A 20,585-nucleotide genomic window follows, 5' to 3' on the forward strand; every position below is an offset into this window, starting at 1 on the left:
TTTTACAAAAAGAAAGTCAGTGAGTTAACGAAAATTGTGAAATACACGCAAGAAAAACTCTAAAGTGTGCGCATGACGTTAGCGCGGTTAATATGTGCACAACACAACTTAACGTTTGTTGAAATACGTAGAAACTAGGTAAAAACATGAAATGTTTGTTATCGTCCAAGTCACTGAAATTACCTTTTCAAAGAGTTTGCATAGATGAAAAGCGTAAGAATTAACAAAATGTAAAATGTGTGTATACACCAAAAAGTATGTGTGTGAGGGTCACAGTCCGAAGCTGTGTAAATTTTGCATTAAATTTAAAATTGGCGCATTCAATTCAATTTCACACAGAAAAATTCGCTCACTCGTTTAATTAATTAGCTAATAAGATAGGCTAACAAAATTAGCTTTATTAACTTCTTTTACTGGCATACTAATGAAGCGCAATAATAATAAACGCTATTTTAGCTATACTCGCAACAAACATCACAAGTTACTTAAGTTGCACATGCAAATTGTTTTACGAACAAACTATATAAAGTCAAAATAATAAAACACAAACAGATCGAAGCTGTGTAAATTTTGCATTAAATTTAAAATTGGCGCATTCAATTCAATTAACTAGCGTTAGTGCTTCGACGTTATGTCAAGCTAGCTAGGCTAGATCATTTAGAAAAAAGCTTGATACTTGTGTGCAAAAAGGCCGCATTCATTAAATGCAAACAAAAGAAAAAACAACATAAAGCTATGGGCCTTAGTCTTTATAAACATTTCTATGGGAACTGTTGTATGACTTTATGAACAAGATGTTGATGTGATGTTTTTTTCATCATCACAACACACTCCGTCTTACATAAACTCTGCTATATTCAGATCATTACTGAATCAACCTGTGAGAAATGAAGATTGAAGTATATTTCTATAGAAACATTTTACAAATAAATTAGCATTTGTTGGATAAAATTATTATTTTGTTCCAGTTATTTCAAAGGCTTAAGGAATTATGATTTATATATCAAATTATTATATTATGGTTGGTAATAACTGTAATAAATTGACAGATTTTACCAAAGCAAAGCATAAAATGTTTAATTTGTTTAGTGTTAAACTATAAACGAATTAATATAATAATATTAAATTGTAAATGTTATGTGATCACTGGCATAGTCAATTATGAATAAAAATATATTAAATAAAAATAAAGTAAAATAAAACAATACTTAATTATATGTACATTTGTTCTTATTTATTTAATAATAATAAAGATAATTTATTGTGATACAATTTTTTATATATTTATAACATATTATTATGCAAATTGTCACATGAAATGTATAATCTAATAATAATAATATATTAGTATTGTTTTATTTTTACTTTAATAAGTAGTAGTATAAATATTATATTATAACAATTACATAAAATATTAATATAATTGTTGTATAAAATACAATATTAATAAATAATATAAATTACATTTCAAATATGATTATTATGACAAATTATGATTAGAAACAGGTTGATTATTAAAACTGCCTGACGCACCTCCGCTGGTCCCAAATTCAATTATCACATAATATAATTATCACATGATAACACTAATTGACATTTTCATGTATAAAATCATTTATTCCAGCTATATTATTTGAATATTTGTGATGTGATGCCAGAGGAGACCACAGCGTCAGGAAGTGATGTGATCATGAATAACTCACTCTGTCGAACGGGATGCTGTACTTCTTCAGGATGGATGGAGAAATGAGGGTCATCTTGTGACGGAGAAACGCGTCGCAGCCCTGAGAACTTCCCGGGAAGAAACCTGACAACAGGAGAGAGGGAGAATGAGGAAACGCCCACGGATTGAAACTCTGAAACCCACAGACTGACGACCTTCAGAGTGAGATGACTAACTCGTAAGACTAGTCATAAAGTGTTTTATGCAACCGGCCCAGAACGTGTGAGATTAGAAATATAACCAATAATAAAAAAATAAAAATAAAAATAAAAAACGTTATGTAATTTGTTTCATGTTATTATGTGATAGTTTGCATAATAATAATAATAATCATTTCTAAATATATTAAAACACAATAATAATAAATTATAAATAAAAACATGTTAACAACAAAACAACTTAATTAATTGTATATAATAATTATATTAATATATTCTATCATTATATTATAATACGTAAATGTATTATTATTATTAAATACAAAATAATAATACATTATAAATAAAATAAATTAATAATATAAACAACAATGCATTATTTTATCAATATATTATATAATTCTATTATAATATAATATTTTATTAATTTATTATTAGTACATTAAAAATAAAATACTAATAAATTATAAATACAATTATATTAACTATTTATTAATATTATATTTTTATAAAAATTATATTAGAAATATATTATATAATTATATTATAATAAATGCACATTCATTAAGTATTATTATTATTAAATGAAAAATAAATAAACTAATAAATAATAAAACAATACTAGTAAACTATATATTGTATAAAATATATTAACAACAAAACAACTATTTTTTAAGATTATATTTTATATAATTATATTTATATTAATTTATTATTAAATTAAAAATAAACTAATATTAATATATTTTTAAGACTGCACGTTTCAAGCAATTATTTATATAATATTTTATATTTCATATTTCATATAATTGTATTATAATATAATATTTGTACGAATTAACTTAGTATTATTATTATTATTATTATAATAAACATAAGATTATTAAGATTGCATGTTTCATATAAATATCAGGTATAAATTCATTCTATATAAATTGGCATTTGTACAGATAAAGTTATTATTTATTTCAGTTATTACAAAACCGTATTACAAAATTGTAAAATCTTTATGGAATTTGTTTCATACTTCTACTACTAAATAGTTTTCACATTTAAAATGGATTAACGCAATATTACGGTGTATATTACACCATCGTTAGCTAATGCAAAACTCTTATTTGGAATCAATCAATCAATCAAGTCAGTGTCAGTCATATAGCAGCAACAGTAAAAGTTAGCATGTGGTCTACGTAGGCCATATACAGGAGACTTTAGTACAGAGCCAATGCAAAGCTATTACATAGAAATCATCATCTTTGGAGATTCAGACAAGAGTGAGTCGTGATTACGAGCGTAACGTATAATTGCCGGTTGGAGGTTATCGGTAAAAGCTCTGCGTGCGTCAGTCTGGTCCGGTCCGGGTCAGTACATCAGACACACGCTCAATCACTCTGAAAGCCTTTAATTATTATAATCATCTCCCTCATTCCTGCCCACAGACTACAATAAAGGTCATTACGAAACAGCCAAAACGTCTGACAATCGGCCCAACAGCGCAAACACGGCGTTTCAGAGCATGTGATACGTGTCCTCTGTTACTACTGACACGCTTAAGTGGGTTTCTCAGCTTAAATATGTCTGATATTGGTTCGTTTTCACTTACCAGAGCCCTATTTTCCCCCAAAGTTACCAACGTACGGCCATTTTTCCTTGGTTTGCCGCTCTATTGTTTCCAAGATATATACTTCTGCACTCTTAAACATTGACTGCAAAACTTTAAAAGCCAAAAATATTGCCAAATCTAGCTAGTTTACGAGACTTTCCTCCGGTTAGCACGTTGCTGTCGCGCATAATTGATTTTTTCCTGTTAGTCGTACACCAGAAAGAGCAGCAACAAGGTACATGACTTAAAAAGAAGCCTCGCATTTTCAAAACAACATTAAATGTCTTTAAACAACATTAAACTTTAAACATTAAACTGAGACGCGTCTTATCCAAAGTACCGCAGACGAATGTTGTTAGTCACTGCGACTGATAATATATCGTGTTGTCATTTGTTAACGCCATTGGAAACAAACGAGAACAGCTCGGATTGACTCCCGAAGGTGTAGGAAGCTGATCGTGAGGTATGATTTCAGCGGCACACATCATTAATTTATCGTAAAGAGCTGGGACTGGCTTTGTTTTGTCCTTTAAGGCAGATTTAACAGATGAAAAAGACGTTCTGATGGTAAAAACGAGGCGTCTGACGCGATGGAGTGTGAATTCGTGTGCTTTTATGCGAGGATTTGAAGTACAGGAGTTTTGCATAAACCATTAGCGGGTGTCACGCCTTGCATAACAGAAAGGTTTATCACACGAGAAGCCAGAAAGTGTGCATTGCTTCTTTGACTCTCCTCAGGTTGGTTTGTGTTCGATGCAAACCAAAAGAGGACCAAAACAAGACTGGATACAGTCATGGCGTCAAAACTCTGCTGTCGCTTTTTCTATACGACGACTCAGCGATGATCAAAACCCTGCGTTGTGTCGTTCGTTTCAAGCACACATCGGCGCTATTTGTGGGGTGTTTGTTTAAGTGGGACAGGACCGTGTATATAGGTTATGGTAGTTCCTCGCGGTGTAGCGTTTTGAAGTTCAACAGCACACAGATGCTTTCACAGCCTCAGATCTCAGACAGGCACAAACACATCTTCACATCTCGTAATCCAAACAACCAGAGGGAGACGTGAGGGCTTTTCCTAGACAGCACGTCAAAATTTCGGGAGGGTGCCAGCGCCGACTCGCACCTCATTCAGGATTATGCCGATGTTTTCGTCTACAGAATTTGGGGCCGGAAAAAACCCACGGATCAGCATTTTTCCTGTTTTAGAGATTAAAAAGTTCACCCAAAATTGACAACGCTGTCAATATTTACTCGCCCTCAAACCATTATGACTGTGTGAGTTGTTTTCACAAACTGAGAAACTTTGCAGAGAAATTTTCTCATTCAAATCCGTGTATAACTACAAAAGACTTGATAAATAGAGTATGGCTCCTATGGACTGTGTCACTGACACCTATTATCATTGTCTATCAATATATGGAAAGCAGCTTGAATATTTAGTGAAATATCTGCATTTCTTGTTGCACTGAAGAAAGAAAGTTAGGAGGAATAAGAGATGGTTCCTACATGAACTATTCATGTTTTACGCTACTGTACCTTTAAGATTTCTATATGTAAATGAGCTTAAACTGAACCTGTTCCCATTCTCTGTTAATATATACAAAGAAGCTTGAACATTTTAGAGATATATCTGCATTTCTTGTTGCACCAAAGAAAGTTAGGAGCAATAAGAGATTGAGGTTCCTGCATGAACTATTCATGTTTTACGCTACTGTACCTTTAAAATTTCTATATGTAAATGAGCTTAAATTGAACCTGTAGCCATTCTCTGTTAATATATGGAAAACAGCTTGAACATATCTCCATTTCTTGTTGCACTGATTAAACACAGTTAGGAGCAACAAGAGATTGAGGTTCCTACATGAACCATTCCTGTTTTACACTACTGTACATTTAAGATTTATATATGCAAATTAATTTAAATGGCACCTATTCACATTGTCCATCTAAATATTCAAGCTGCTTTCCATACATTGATAAATACCTCCATTTCTTGTTGCATTAAAGAAAGAAAGTTTGATGCAATAAGAGATTGAGGTTCCTACATGAACTATTCATGATTTACGCTACTGTACCTTTAAGATTTATATATGCAAATGAGCTTAAACTGCACCTGTTCCCATTCTCTGTTAATATTTGGTAAACAGCTTGAACATTAAGTTAAATATCTTTCTTTATTGGTGCACTGATTAAACACAGTTAGGAGCAATAAGAGATTGAGGTTGCTACATTAACCATTCCTGTTTTACGCTACTGTACCTTTAAGATTTCTGTATGCAAATTCATTTAAACAGCACCTATTCACATTGGCTATCAATATATGGAAAGCAGCTTGAACATTTAGTAAAATATCTCCATTTCTTGTTGCACCGATGAAAGAAAGTTAGGACCAATAAGAAATCGAGGTTCCTACAGGAACTTTTCCTGTTTCTGCCACTGTACCTTGAAGATTTTTATATAAGTGGCCTCTGATTTGATCAGCTAAGCTTGAAGACATGATAATGAACGGATGTGAGGTCTTACCTTGTGCCAGCCTCTCCAACCTCTTGCCGTGCTCGGGAGGAATCGCATACCTGCGGTGAAGATGAAAAAAACCAAGATCAATTAATGGGATCAATAGAAAAGACGAGAGAGAAAGACACTGGAGGGACGCACAGCGAGACGCCTCTGTGCGAATCAACCTCTGATCGTCATACGCTTTTCTACAGCCCTCAAAAACATGAAACGCGCACACAGAACATTTCACCCCTATTTCACATTCACCAGTCACACGGTAGTTTAAAGAAAAAGGTACTCAAATGTCACAAAGACAAAGCCTGGAAAATTACTGCACGAGGGCCAATTTATTTAGGCTAATCGGCTCAAACATGCACAATAATAATATTCCACCCGAAGCTACAGACTGTGCTGCTTAATTTGAAATTATTTTGCTGGAGATGGAAACAGTACAATATATTCTGTGGTGCTAAAGGTTCAATTCGCTTGACGTGGTTATTGACATTGCCTGTATTAGCCTAATTATTTCCTCAAGTTTCCAGAGAGCCGAAACCCTCCCGAGGCCCTGAACGCAAATGTAAATCCGGTGCATCACCCTGCCCTGGGCTCCAGCTTCAAATCACACATTCACAATGAGGAGAACATGAGTTTGGGAGGCTTTTGAGCTGCGTCACAGTGTCCTCTACTGGCGGCAGGAGACAAAACAGGGATTTTACAGGCAAGTGGCACTTTCAAGTTAAACACAGGCCAATTTCACAGCAGTGGTTTTCTCTACACAGACGGAGGATCATCTGAAAGTCAACTGAATACCAAGTGGATGGATTAAAAGGTTGTGTTTGTATGCAGCTGATGGGATTCAAATGAAGAGCTTGTTTTATTTCATAATGTGCTGTTGATTTTACTGAAGTGAAAGGAGTAAAAGTACAAGGAGGGACTGGAACTGAAAGAACACCATGGCTTGACTTGTGCATGTACTAACCAAAAAAAGAACAAAAACAGGATGGAAATAGATGAAAGGTGGCTAGTCAACAGTATGAGATTCCCATACGAGGATAGCACAATATCATGGTTAAGGAGCTCTGTGCCTCTTGAACTATGAACGCTGCTCTTGATACCCTACAACACAACTACTAGCAAACTCTCACACGGGAGGCTTTATTGCATTCAAAAACATCAAGACACAATCTAAACACAACATAACTGGATCTCTAGAAAAGTTAACAACTTTAAACTTTAATATAGTGTCTTAAAAGCTATGTTGCTCATGGCGAAAAACACTACAAAGCAGCGAGGTGCCAAAGACGTCTAAAGTATAGACCAATAGTACAATTCAACCTGCAACAAATATGGTTGCTAGCAAATTGACGTTTAAAAGACGTCTAATAGCCGTCCAAACACAACCCAGACATCTAGGCTAAAACGAGGCAAAATTTGGGTTGTCAGTGAAAATTGAATAGACGTCTAACTATAGCCCAAGAAAAGACGCACAGGCTACGCATAAAACAGGTCAAAGAAATGAAATCAAACACCTTGTAATCACTGTTGACTTTGCTTGCATGATGGAATATCATGCATCTCGCAAGTTATTTTGGCAAAAACATCATGAAACCAAATTCAAGGTTATTTTGACTAGAAGTGGGTTACTCATAGCTGGACTCTATAGGGTCTATAGTTAACCCAGACGGTGAAATGACGGCTACTAGTAATCTCTTCCAATGCTGATGTGCTTTTTTTGCACGTATTGAGAACTACCTTGAAACACCAGAGACGGAGCCATCAAGAAATCGAACGGCTGCCCACAAGTGACCCAAACGCCAAAAACTCTGAAGACATTGGCAATTGTAGATTTAATTTGGTGTTTGAGGTGCCACCACAGATCAATAATAATTAGATGTCTCTTACTCTCTCCTTTTCTAGCAGATAAAAGCCAGATCTGATAGGTGGCTGTAATTAGGGTAGAAACACTTCCTGCCAGCAGGAGTATCTTTACACCCCACTAGCCCCACCAGATAAAGCTGACAGTAACTCTATCTGGCAACCAATATATGCAGAAGCTCGATTCGATCTGGAACTGTCTGGGGAAAAAGGCAAGTATTGATGAAAATCACACCGGGGCACCAGAAATCAAGCCAAATCTAAGGGGTTTGACTTGGTGTGGACGGAAACGCCCAGTTGGAGGAAGGCCTCTAGTGGTTCCACAAGTACCACCAGAACAAAGGAATTAACAAAAAACGTCCAATAAACACCGTTTGAGATTTTGAAGACAAGGGTACTTAGGAGCCCGGGCATATGTAAGGGACGCATCCCATTTACCTTGCTTACAGCCCATGAAACAATTCCATACTTCACTTCCCAAAAGTGGTATCTCTCCAATCCCATGCTGGCAACACAAAACCCCAACCTGCCAAACGGCATGGAGATAACTGGCGGCGTTCAGGTTTTATTTGTCATCATCTTGAAGAGGACAGGAACAAGAAAACAAGCAATAAGAATCAAGCAATCCCCTCGGCTGCGACACTCCTTCTCCCAGCGATTATTTCCGGCAGCGTGCGCAACACTTTGGGCCGCTCCGCAATCTTTAAGAATCTGACACTAGATCTCAGGAGGCGGTGAGAATTATGACTTTGATGGGAGGAGAGTTGGAGGCGAATGAAGTTAATTTCACAGTGACTGAACAGAGGGTTAGGCAAACAGCTACCACACACACTTTAACATACTGTAATTACCAGAAAAGTAAAACGGATTCAATTTCAAAAAGCGGAAGGGGGTGTTTGGGTGGGGAGGACGAGAGCACACATAGTTGCATTAAGCCGAGTTGAAGAGTGAGTAAATTTTCTCCTCTTTCCTTTTTTTCCCCCCCTAAGCAAGAGTCTTGCCGTTCTCTGTTATGCAGAGAAGCAACGGAAAGTTAACTTGAGATAAGGCCTCCGGAGAGTGAGAGAAAGAGAGAATGCTTAGCTAGAGACATCAAGAGCTAACACTTCAGAGAGATATGAGGACACAGAAGAAATGGAGACGGAAAGAGAACAAGTAAGTCTTATGCAAGACCTCTCAAAGAATCATGGTTTTGCACCCTTATCCATTTGGACACCTGTGCGTACCAGACTAGGAACCAAACACGCTACAACCCTTTCACATGATCCATGTCAATGCATTCAACTCTACGGACACAAGTGTAAAGCAATAGCATAAAATCTGGCCCTAATGCAACTTTAAATAAGGAATCCTTGATTTTCCCTCTTGCATTTGCGTTCACTGTTTTAGAGATCCCACATCTTTTGATCAGGGATTAGAAGTTAAAGGGTTTCATTATAAGTTTGTTATTAGGGGAAACAGTATTTTTACATCAGAATCTCAGGTTAAGAAGCATCTTTTCCAAATTGTAACTGGACAGAAAAAAAAAAATATATATATATATATATAAGATAAAAACAAGATAAAAAAAAAATTCATAAACAACACTCTTTTAACTTTCCTTAAAGAAACAGATGCGGTTTTAACTTATCTGTGAAACATTTACTTACTGGTGTGTTTATGTACTTCTGACTTGATTTAGAGGATAAGGGTGACTGATGCTTGATAGAAAACGCATCTTACAAGAGCTTTTTTTTGGTACAAAAAGCGCTAGTTGTCCATGCACTCTTAAAACGAAGTAATTCTGAAAGTTCACAATAAAAACTTTGTTAAAGTTTAAAGCATTATCTCTAGTGCAGAGCATCATTAAATTATATTTTATGTGATCGTGGGAACCCTGTTGTTTACTGCGTCAACTTCCTACTTTCAACCCTAGGCTTAAAAACCTTCCTTTCATAAAGCAATCTATTATGCATTTCACATCACACACATTGTTTTTTTTAAGCCCTTTACAGTCCCCACAAAGATTGAACATTCACTCTTAGTGATTGACTAGTCTGATTGACTACTGATTTCCAGCTTGAGGAAAAGACACGGGATGCACAGATGGATGAAATATCAGTCCGTACAACAGCCCGAGATGCTGACAAAACAGCTGCGTCTAATGAACGCTCAGTTTGAGAGCAACAGGGGCTTCTTCAAGACGACGCAAGCCAAGGGCGTAAAGGACTAGTGTGCAAGTATGCAAAACACACATGAATCCTTCTCAAAAGAGGGGAAAAAAATGACAGGATACACCAGGGAGGAGACCAAACATGAGAATGAGAGGGAGATGCAATAAAAGAAAAAGACAGAAATGTCTTTGGTGAGATCACATGTGGAAAAAGGACACTAAAAGCATGTTTATTTGAACTCTCCCAGCACGGGAAAGACATCCAGCTGGAAAATTGTGTATTCTGAACCTCAAAATAATGTATTAAAGTCTCTCTCCGCAGGAAAGGAGATTCAAGTTGAACTTCAGGGAAACAAAACAACAGAATACCAAGTCATTTCAAAGGCATTTTGCTTTCGATCAAGGGATGTTATGCTTGGTATACACATCTTTAAATCAGTACCTGTTGTCAATATCTCAATGTAATATTATCTAATGAATAAAAACATGGCAAATACTTCAACATGTGCTGCATTTTTTGCTACACAATACTTCTCATTTATGTGCATCTAATGCTCTAGAGAATTTACTTCACAACGAACTGTGTCTGAAACGATGTGCTCTGTCATAAAGAGCCTGTTGTGAGTTTAAATGCGGCAAGAGGGAGATACAGTGAGACAAAGCACACATGATTCATCCCTCTCGATGACATCATCCTGAACGCTCACAGCTGATGTGAATGACTACAGCGCCCCCATGTGGTCAAAAACTGATCGACATTTAAGTTCCTTCATATTGTGTCCACAGATTATAGTACAGGAGGGAACTGTAAAATAAACATAAAATCAAGTTTTGTGAGACACTTATTGTCGCTCAAAATAATGGACCACCATTTTATCTTCATATGTGGCAATACACTTTTTGGTAAAATGCCGGCAAATTGACTAAATCCGACCATATTTTGACATTTTAATCTAGTTTATGTGTTCAAAAAATGGTCTATAAACCCCTTTAAATCTTTTGAACTCAACTAAATGCGAATACATCGTAAATGTAGGATGCTCACCAGGACTTTGGTTGCCCGAAATGCAGGTAGTTGATGCTGTAGAGGTCCATGTCCTCCGTGTGCCAGGCAAAGGTGGTTTTCCACATGCCGAAGTACAGGTATGGTGTGTTCACTCCCTCGATGACGATCCCACACTCCTGCTCCACCATGTCCAGAAGAGTGTTTAGACGGCTGATGTTCCACTCCGTAATGTCCTTTACGAGGAAAAAACGTAGCACAAACATTTATATGACTAATTATACACAACATTTACTGCGTGCACAAGAAAAAAAAAAAATATATATATCATAATAATTAAACTGCAATGACTGAAAATTATGTATAAACACTTCTGATATGGAAATATTTTAACAAAATGTTTTTGACAGCATTTGTGGCAGAATATTATTTACCATATAAAAATTTACTTTTTTCAAGATATACATAAGAGAACTAAATTTGATTTAAAATGTTGATAAAAAACAAACTCTTTTTTTTTTTTAAAGATCCATGATAAAAAATACAAGCTTCACAAATTCTACATTTAAAAAAAAATTACAATCATGATTTAAAAATACCTTTAAATTTGATGAAAAACAATTTGATAAAACATTTAAGTTAAAGGATCTATGGACAAAAATACAAGCTTCACAAATTCTCCTTTTAACAACCTTACAATAATGTTACAAAAATAATAAAATATGTTGAATAAAACAAAATTTGGTCAAAAACAATTGAATGAAAAACAAAACATTTAAAGAAGTCCTGAACAAAAATACAACCTTACAATACTGCTACAAAATAAAAAAAATCTAACAAATACCTTTAAAAAATTTTTTTATCAAAAACAATTTAATACAAAACTAAAATTGTAAAGGAGCAATGAACAAAAAGCTTTACAATTTCTACTTTTAACGACCTTAAAACTATGCTACAAAAACAAACATACCTTAAAAAGTACCTTTAAATTAACAAAATATGAACAAAAATACAAGCTTCACAATATCTACATTTAACAACCTTAAAATGATGCTATAAAAACACAAAAATACCTTATTATACCAGTTTATTTATTATGTTAAATTACAAATATCGTCATTTTGCAATGGCTCTACGCTGATAAACATCTAGTTATTCCTCACAGATGTAATTTCTGCTTGGATATTTCTATATAAAAAGAAAAGAACGCTTTTTTATACATAAATATTTCTATATATTCTTTTCTTGCCGCCTTGTGTCAATTGTGCAAAAGTCACATGTCCATGATAGGACTTATATGGGTTATAACTTACATCAAGGTAAGCAAACGATCAATCACATTAGTCTCACTTTAAACTTATGTTGATTTTTATTTTAGCTATACTTTTGACAACATTTATATTTTAAGCACTTATAACTTGGCCAAATTTAAGTGTGATGTAGCTGTGTCTTTAGTTTTAGAAAAGTCAACAAAATTTTTTAGAAAAGAGATTGTACCAAAGACGTGAACGGATGTTTCGTGACTCACCTTGTCGTAGATCGAGCCACTGACATCAGCACCATAAATGGGCGAGACAAACGTCAGGTTTTTCCAATACTTCCTTTCCAGGTCATCAAAGTCCTTGTGTTGAGGGGTGCAGTACCTGCGAAGTGTAAATTATGCTTGAAGGATCAAAGAAAAACAATTGTTTTGCCTTGTTTGAGGCATAACTTGCATATTAAATCTACTTTAAAACTTCATTAACGGTGCATCTACTTTTTTTGTCAACATACTAGGGCTGTAACGATATACGATATAAAACTGAAATCGCGACACTCAGATCCACGAACATGTGTCGCGGTGTGAGAAGGCAGAATCGCGACACACCCCTTCCAACTCCCAGAGTTATCCTTCCCGTCCAGATCCAATGCTACCACATCTTTAAATAAGACCTATTATTAGTATTATTTGAAGTTAACACTATAAAATACGTAGAAATACACCACAAAACTAGTTGAGGATATATTCTTCAATTCGACCTGTAACGGCCGTTTCACACCGCAAGTGTCAGCGTCGCGTGAGCAGCGCGTTTTTTTTTTTTTTTGGGCGTGCATGTTAATCAATGAGTGCATTCACACCGGGAGCGGTGAGTGTCGCGTGAGCAGCAGTAAAGCGGGGGTTTCGGCGCAAAGTCTATTTTTGTTGCACTGCTCATGCTCAATTAAAGTAAAAGCACACTTTAGATGGCCGAAAAAATTTTGATTTTACACAAAAAGTGCCCAAAAATATAACATATAGAATGTAACATATCTAGTGAGTTTTAACAAGAACTGGAGAAGGCAAACAAAAGTAAATGAAGACTCACAAATATTTATAGAAGGTTTTTTATAGAGTAGAATTTTTACCCTGTAGGTTTTTCAAATATTATTTAATAAAACAATTTTTTCCCACCCTCAAAATCTCTCTTTTTTTCCCCTCCTCCAACCCCAAAAATAAAAGAATCGAGTTTTATATCGAATCGTGGGTCAAACAAAAAATCGTGATACGAACCGAATTGTGGGTTTGATGTATCGTTACAGCCCTACAAAATACACATGAAAATGTCTGCTTTTTACTAGCCAAACGATGCATTTCTATTCAATATTACTCACATTGTTGACAGATAAGAAGGCAAAACTTTACAAAGAACCAGTATTATGAAAATTGGCTCTGATAAAACAAACCGTACTTTTTACTATTGGCCAGTTTGCGATATTCTCCGACCGTCATGGACTTCTTCTGGATGTTGTATTGAGTGAAGAGTCCCGACTGGCCGGTCACCACTTGCATGATGGGAGCGGGAATGACCATTTCTTCAATGGTATCGTAGGAACGCCGTGGCTTCCACCCTTTCGGTGGAATAACCTGAATGTCGGAAGATGAGAATTTTTTTTTACAAATCAACAAATGTACAATTAGATATCATCATCATCATCATTAGTCATTATGTTTGAGAAAAATTACAATCTAGGTGTTACACAAAGAATAAATGTATTCATCAAGTATTAATCAAGGTTCATGTAAATGTATATATTATTGTCACTTGAAATGTTAGAAAATACATTAACCAAGATTACAAATGTACAATTAATGTGTATTCGTTCATTTCAATTTTTGGAGAATATAAATTGGATAAAAAAAAAGTTTAAAATTTAAAAGTAAAGGCTCTTAAATGGTGTTTGATAAACAGTTTTTTAATGGCATTAATTCACACAACTTAAGACAAAAATAAGAAAATTGCAAATTTTGTGATTATTTTAATGATTATTTTATGATTTAATGATTGCATTATTATGGTATATAACACTGATTATTATTAATAAATTGAGTATTTAACTGTATTTAAAATTTATAACAAAGCACTAAAACTTATTGATATTGTCCATTTAGTCAAGTCAAAACTTTTCAACAAGATTGAATACTAAGAGAAATTTACTTAAATAACTAACTGACTAGTTAATTATGAATGCACATGAATCAACAATAGCATGTTTATACAAGGTCCAAATGATTTCCGTGATGCGGAAATCACGGACGGAATCGCAGAATTGGCAAATTAACGCGGAATCTACTGTTAATGCGGAGTTTCGAGGAATTTTACATTTGGAATTAAGTTCTGTTTTTGTGTGGGAGAAGAACGTATGTCTGGGGAAAATGCAGACCGGGGGAAGCAAATATGGGCAACACAACCTCTCCCGTCATTTCAGCTGCCTCTCCCCCATCAAAACAAAGAAAGCATGGCGAAGCGGTTCTCTCTCCACGGCTCTGTTTTCGTCGGCGAAAAAGTTAAGGAAACTTAACGCGTCAGTACTGAGCCGCAGTTCCCACGCGACTTTTATGCAGTGTTTTTACGACTAAAATGACAGTAAAGGGTAAAAAAAAATTAATTCCCAAAAATTTAAACGGAAAAAAAGGAATTTGCTAAAATTAAAACGGAAAAAACGGAATTTGGAAAAAAATAAAACGGATTTCATAAGGCCCTATTATACATAAACATTAACCTAGATTAATAAATAAAGTGTTGTTCATTGTTATTCATGATACCTAAAGCATTAATTGACTGTTACCATCAGGCATACTGAAACTATTGTGGAGATTTTTCTCCTGTGGAGAAAATCAAGTTTAAGACAAACCATGTGTAAACTCATAAGTCGACAGCATTGCTGAGTATTTTCTCCTTAAAACTGCAGTGAACCAAAGACAGTCTCAAAAACACGGTTGGAAATCGCTGGTGTTTCTGACGTCACAAACTACCTTGTAACCAATCAGATCAACGTGTGATCGTCAACGAGTGGATCTCTGAGCTGAGTGAGTGAGTGGAGGCGGGGCTCATTTGCATATTCATAGAACCGCGTATATAAATCGAGGCAAGGGTGTCGAGTTACATTCAAGCTATATTAAGGCATTAAGACAAGGGAAAAAACATTTAAATATGTAATTTTGATGATCAAAGATGAGTCAGGGATGAAACAGGGGGACTTTAAACTGAAGGTAAACTTTAATCGATACCTTTGCCAGACCCGCACGATGAGCTCCTTGAGTCTCGATGTAAGCCATGTACTTTCCAAAGTCCTTGAACTCCTCCATGGTGGGTCTGAAGGTCATGATCTTGTAGGAGGAGTTCGCCGCTGGAGGGGGAGCGGGTTCTGGGATTCGTGGTTCTGGGATTGTTGGCTCTGGGATTGGTGGCTCTGGTGTGATTTCTGGTGCCGATGGTTCTGGGTTTATTTCTGGGCCCGGTTCTGTGGTCGGTTCCTGGGCTGGATCTGAAACCGGTTCCTCGCATGGCTGTGGATTTGAGTCCAAGTTTGGTTCTACTGGTGTATCCGGAGCAGTTTCTGCTCGTGGAGTCACGTCTAAAGCGGGTTCGGGTTTTGCGAGGGCCTCGGGGTTCGGGTCTGGAGGTAAAGACCGGTCCATGACTGCAGGTCAGCTAATGCTGCGGACGGAGATACAAAAACATCACAGATCAAAAATTTGCCTGATTCAATAACCACAGCAATATCCGAAACACTCCCAATTCATATTTTACAAATGAGAACAATTAAAATGTCGTAAGTATGAAAATAATTAATGAATCGATGAACTATCATTTTTTCTCTAATTTCAGTCAATCAGAAATAATAACAGGTAGTTGAGGAATAACTTTACTGTAATATTTTTATTTTCTTACATCAATATTTTAGGTTAGATTCATTTGAAATAAGCTTGTATCAATGAACTTACAACTTAGGAATAAAAATAATATACAAATCAAACCCTTTTTTTTTCTTCAATTCATTCAATCAGAGATAATATCTGGTATTTGAGGAATAACTTTTCTGTAATATTTTTTTTTCTTACATCAATATGTTAGGTTACAATTTAAATTAATGTATATAAGAAAATGTGTCCTTAAAGACAAAATTATACCAAAACAACTTGTTTTAAAGGGTGACAAAAACATGCCCAATTCATGTTTTTCAAACGAAAAAATGTCAAATGAAAATTATACGTCTAAAACTAATCTATGAATCAATGTACTATAACTTTTTCTACAATTTAGTTAATTATAAACATTAGTTGGTAGTTGAGGAATAACTTCTCTGTAAATTTTTGATTTTCTAACATTCATATTTTAGGTTTGGTCAATCCAAAATAAGCTTGAATCAAGTAACTTATAACTTAAGAATAAAACTATGAATCAAAACTTTTTATTCTATATTAATCAAAACTTCTTTCCTCATTTCAGTCAAATAGAAATAATATCTGATAGTTGAAGAATAACTTATGTACATTTTTGATTTTCTAACATCAATATTTTTAGGTTAGGTTAATTTAAAATAAGCCTGAATCAATTAATTTACAAACTTAAGAATAAAACTAAGCCTAATCTACGAATCAAAACTTTTTTTCTTCAATTCAGTCTATCGGAAATAATAGTAGGTAGTTGAGGAATAACTTTTCTGTACTATTTTATTTTCTAACATCAATATTTTAGGTTAGACCACTTTAAAATAAACTTGAATCAATAAACATATAATTTAAGAATAAAACTAATCTATATTAATCAAAGATTTTTATTTTATAGCCTATTAATCAAAACTTTTTTCCTCATTTCAGTCAAATAGATATAGTATCTGGCAGTTGAGGAATAACTTCTGTGTAAATTTTTGATTTTCTAACATTAATATTTTAGGTTAGGTTAATTTACAATAAACCTGATATCAATGAACTGACAAACTTAAGAAAAAACTAATCTACAAATCAAAACTTTTTTTCTTCAATTCAGTCTATCAGACATAATAGTAGTTGAGAAATATTACCTTTTCTGTAATAGTTCTATTTTCTAACATCAATATTTTAGGTTAGGTTAGGTTAATTTAAAATAAGCCTAAATCAATTAACTTAACTTAAGAATTTTAAACAAATTTTCCGTAATTATTTTAATTTCTAAAATCAGTATTTTGGATTAAGTTATATAAGCCTGACTTAATAGCTGGGTTTCCATTCAAACGTGAAGCAAATCTTTTCAAATTTCGCAAAATCAACAACAACAACAAAAAAACAAATGCGAATTAGGTGCATTTCCATCGAGTTGTTCAAGCGGATGACAGTGGTATTGGTAACCTAGCAACCAACAGTAAATAAAACACAATCAGTTTAAACAGACGATTAGTCATGTGTGTTTAATGTTCGCTACGTCAGAATTTATTCAACAAATGCGTTTCCATCTCCCATTATTCGCATTAACGCTTATTTTGCAAAAGTCAAAAACCACCTCAAGCGAGCGTAAACATTTTTTTGGGCGTTTCCATCACTAGTTTCTAATACTTCAAAATGTGCATAAAAACAGGGTGATGGAAACATAGCTAGTGAAAACATAACTGTTGTGGGTGACAAAACTTTTTTTGAAGAAAAAAAAAAGATTTTTTTAAATACAAACTGTACTGAGAGAAACGAGACACTATAATAAACTTAATAAAACTAATCTATGAATCAAAACATTGTTTTAAAATGTTGTTTTAACATTTGTTTTAAAATGTTTTCAAACTCAGTCAAACAGAAATGGTAGTTGGTAGGTGGGGAATAACTTCTCTTTATTATTTATATCTTTCATCTATTTATATCTTTACTAGCAAGTTCCTTTCAAAGGCCCTGCGATTTGAGATTAATTGTTAAAGGACAAATATTCCAGGCAGTCTCTTAATTAATATAAAACTGCATGAATAAAAATGATTGAAGAATATAAAAATGTTGTTTAAAGCACCTTTAGATTATGGCTATAGCATGTCACCTCTTAAACTTTCAATTAAAGTGCAAAATCGGATTTACAAAACACAACCCATGTGTAAATGTATTAAGAAAATTATCAAAATATATAAAATAAAAGCATAAACGTTTCAACACAGTCCAATTACCAAAGCAAAACTCCCAGTCATGACTACTGTCACTGTACGGATATCCTCGTCTGACCTGTTGCATTGCACACGCTTTCATTAGAAAGAAACACACACAAAAATTGCCACAGCCAAACAGCCACAAGAATGATGAAAAACACTGTACAGCCATGAAAAAACATGCTCGATTGTAAAACATGTGGGCAAACAGGTCAAGTTTTAAATAAATAAACACGAGCACATCAATACAAAGGCATGCTATTACATTTACAATCTGTTCCGCACTGAATTTGCATGTTTTAGCAAATGCAAATATTACTTCTCATTATTCTTTAAGGCACATTTTGAACAACAAAGATGCTATTTTTAAGTACAGAAGTAGTACAGATGTAAAATGAATTCTATATTATACTTTTTATTATCAATTCATCATCAATTTTGAAGTCGCCAACCATGATTACATTATAAAATAGTTAACTAAACTCAAATAGCTAAAATTATAAAACAGCCTGACAAGCATGAAGCTTTGCATGATATTTTCTTAGGAACAAGACAGTGGATTTAAATATCAGGTAACTTGATTTAAATGTAATGCAAATAGCTAAAAATATATATTGCTAAATTATAATATTATCAATAATATCTAGAAAGTTTCCCTTTGTTTGTCACTTTTCTCTGAGACAGAAACAGACTGATTTCATGCTCTCTCTAGACAGCCAGAAAGATAAAACTTTAAATCACCATCTTATATTGGATTATATTTTAACGACTACACAAGATTATGCATGCATGAAATAAATATTCAATAAAATCATCCCAGCTCACGTACCAAACCAAGTATACAGCTTTATTTAACTGTTACTTTGATTAAATATTAATACTCATGCCATCGCTGATTTTTACAACAGAGAATATTGCATGCATAACCGAAATAAATCAAAAACATCAAACAAAACTCAAACTTACATGCATATTTCACTGTTTTCTTTGCCTTTCACTGAATGTATAGCATTTAATATGTTATTTATTTATATGTTTAATGATTTTGCATCTAAATATTAAGATAAACCAAAAGGATGGATTTCTATTGCTCATTCATTTTAAATAACCATACTATGGACTATATACAATAGCATAAAGATTACCTATGCATTTAAATAAAAATATATTATAATAATAATAATAACATTCAAAACACAGCCCAGCTCAAGAACAAACCAAAAGCTTTCTGTTAATATCTTGCTTAATTTGATTAGATATTAACCACACTACGATCTGTGCTACCATAAATATTATGCATGCATTCAACAAATAATCAATAAATCTATGCAAAATTGATCTAAGCTCAAATACATACCAATTGTTTTATAACATTCGCTTACTATATTTTATTAGACACATAATTAATGTAAAATTGCCAGTGTTCATCCCAGCTCAAGTTCAAACAGCATTAGATATGGAGGGGGTTTAAATGGCCTTTGTGTAGCTAATTGCATCATGGCTACTAGGGCTAAATGCATTCAAAAATCACACCTAAACTATTAAGCCAATGCATATACATCACATACTGTGACCTATGGAATAAATGCACGCCTGTATTTACGAGCAATAGCTTTAGTGTGGTCATATTTCTCATTAGTAGCGTTTAGGCTGCTGGTTTGACAAGCTTATCAACACAGCTGCTCTGTAGCATCTCAAATAACAATAAAAACTCATCCAGTGCCCGCGTGTTCGACCCGAAAGCATTACATCAACGGTATCTATCGCTTTACCTCCTGCTCTGGCTCGTTTCTCGCTCTTTTTTCGCTGTTTTCTTCTCGATTCTATCCGTTTTCTGGATTCGAAAGGCTCGATAGTGTTACAGCAGCGCTGGGCCGCGGCTCCGCCCACTGCAGCGCAACGTGTGCTGTGATTGGCCGGAGTGCCGTATCGCGTAGTCGTCCATTGGCTGGCAAGTTTGATTGATGCCACAACTGGCCTATCGCCTTGTGTTTGAACATTCTACATAACACGGAAAACACGTCCCTCACGAAATAACAAGTGTCTTCCGGTATGACATATTTGATCATACGCTTACGTTTGATGTCTGTAGAAATATACCGTTTATATACCACGTTCTTCCTATTTCAAGCATGTTTTGAGCACAATACATTACAAATAGAATAAAAACTCGATAA

General features: G+C 34.3%; 1 protein-coding gene across 1 annotated transcript in view; it reads right to left on the reverse strand.

Annotated features, from left to right (window-relative positions):
* The window catches only part of kdm4b (lysine (K)-specific demethylase 4B), a 62,853-nt gene extending 42,547 nt beyond the window's left edge, over positions 1-20,306 (reverse strand). Inside the window, exons 1-7 of the mRNA XM_077225941.1 lie at positions 20,181-20,306; positions 15,539-15,968; positions 13,719-13,894; positions 12,539-12,653; positions 11,053-11,246; positions 6,008-6,057; positions 1,704-1,807 (exon numbers count right to left, since the gene is read on the reverse strand). Of these exons, the coding sequence (XP_077082056.1) occupies positions 1,704-1,807; positions 6,008-6,057; positions 11,053-11,246; positions 12,539-12,653; positions 13,719-13,894; positions 15,539-15,949 (1,050 nt within the window). The 5' untranslated portion in view covers positions 15,950-15,968; positions 20,181-20,306. The remainder of the gene's footprint in view (positions 1-1,703; positions 1,808-6,007; positions 6,058-11,052; positions 11,247-12,538; positions 12,654-13,718; positions 13,895-15,538; positions 15,969-20,180) is intronic.
* Between the last annotated feature and the right edge of the window lie 279 nt (positions 20,307-20,585).

The sequence above is a fragment of the Siphateles boraxobius genome, unplaced genomic scaffold, assembly GCF_051911475.1.
Source record: "Siphateles boraxobius isolate OS27281-9 unplaced genomic scaffold, OSU_SipBor_1 13, whole genome shotgun sequence".
NCBI lineage: Eukaryota > Metazoa > Chordata > Actinopteri > Cypriniformes > Leuciscidae > Siphateles > Siphateles boraxobius.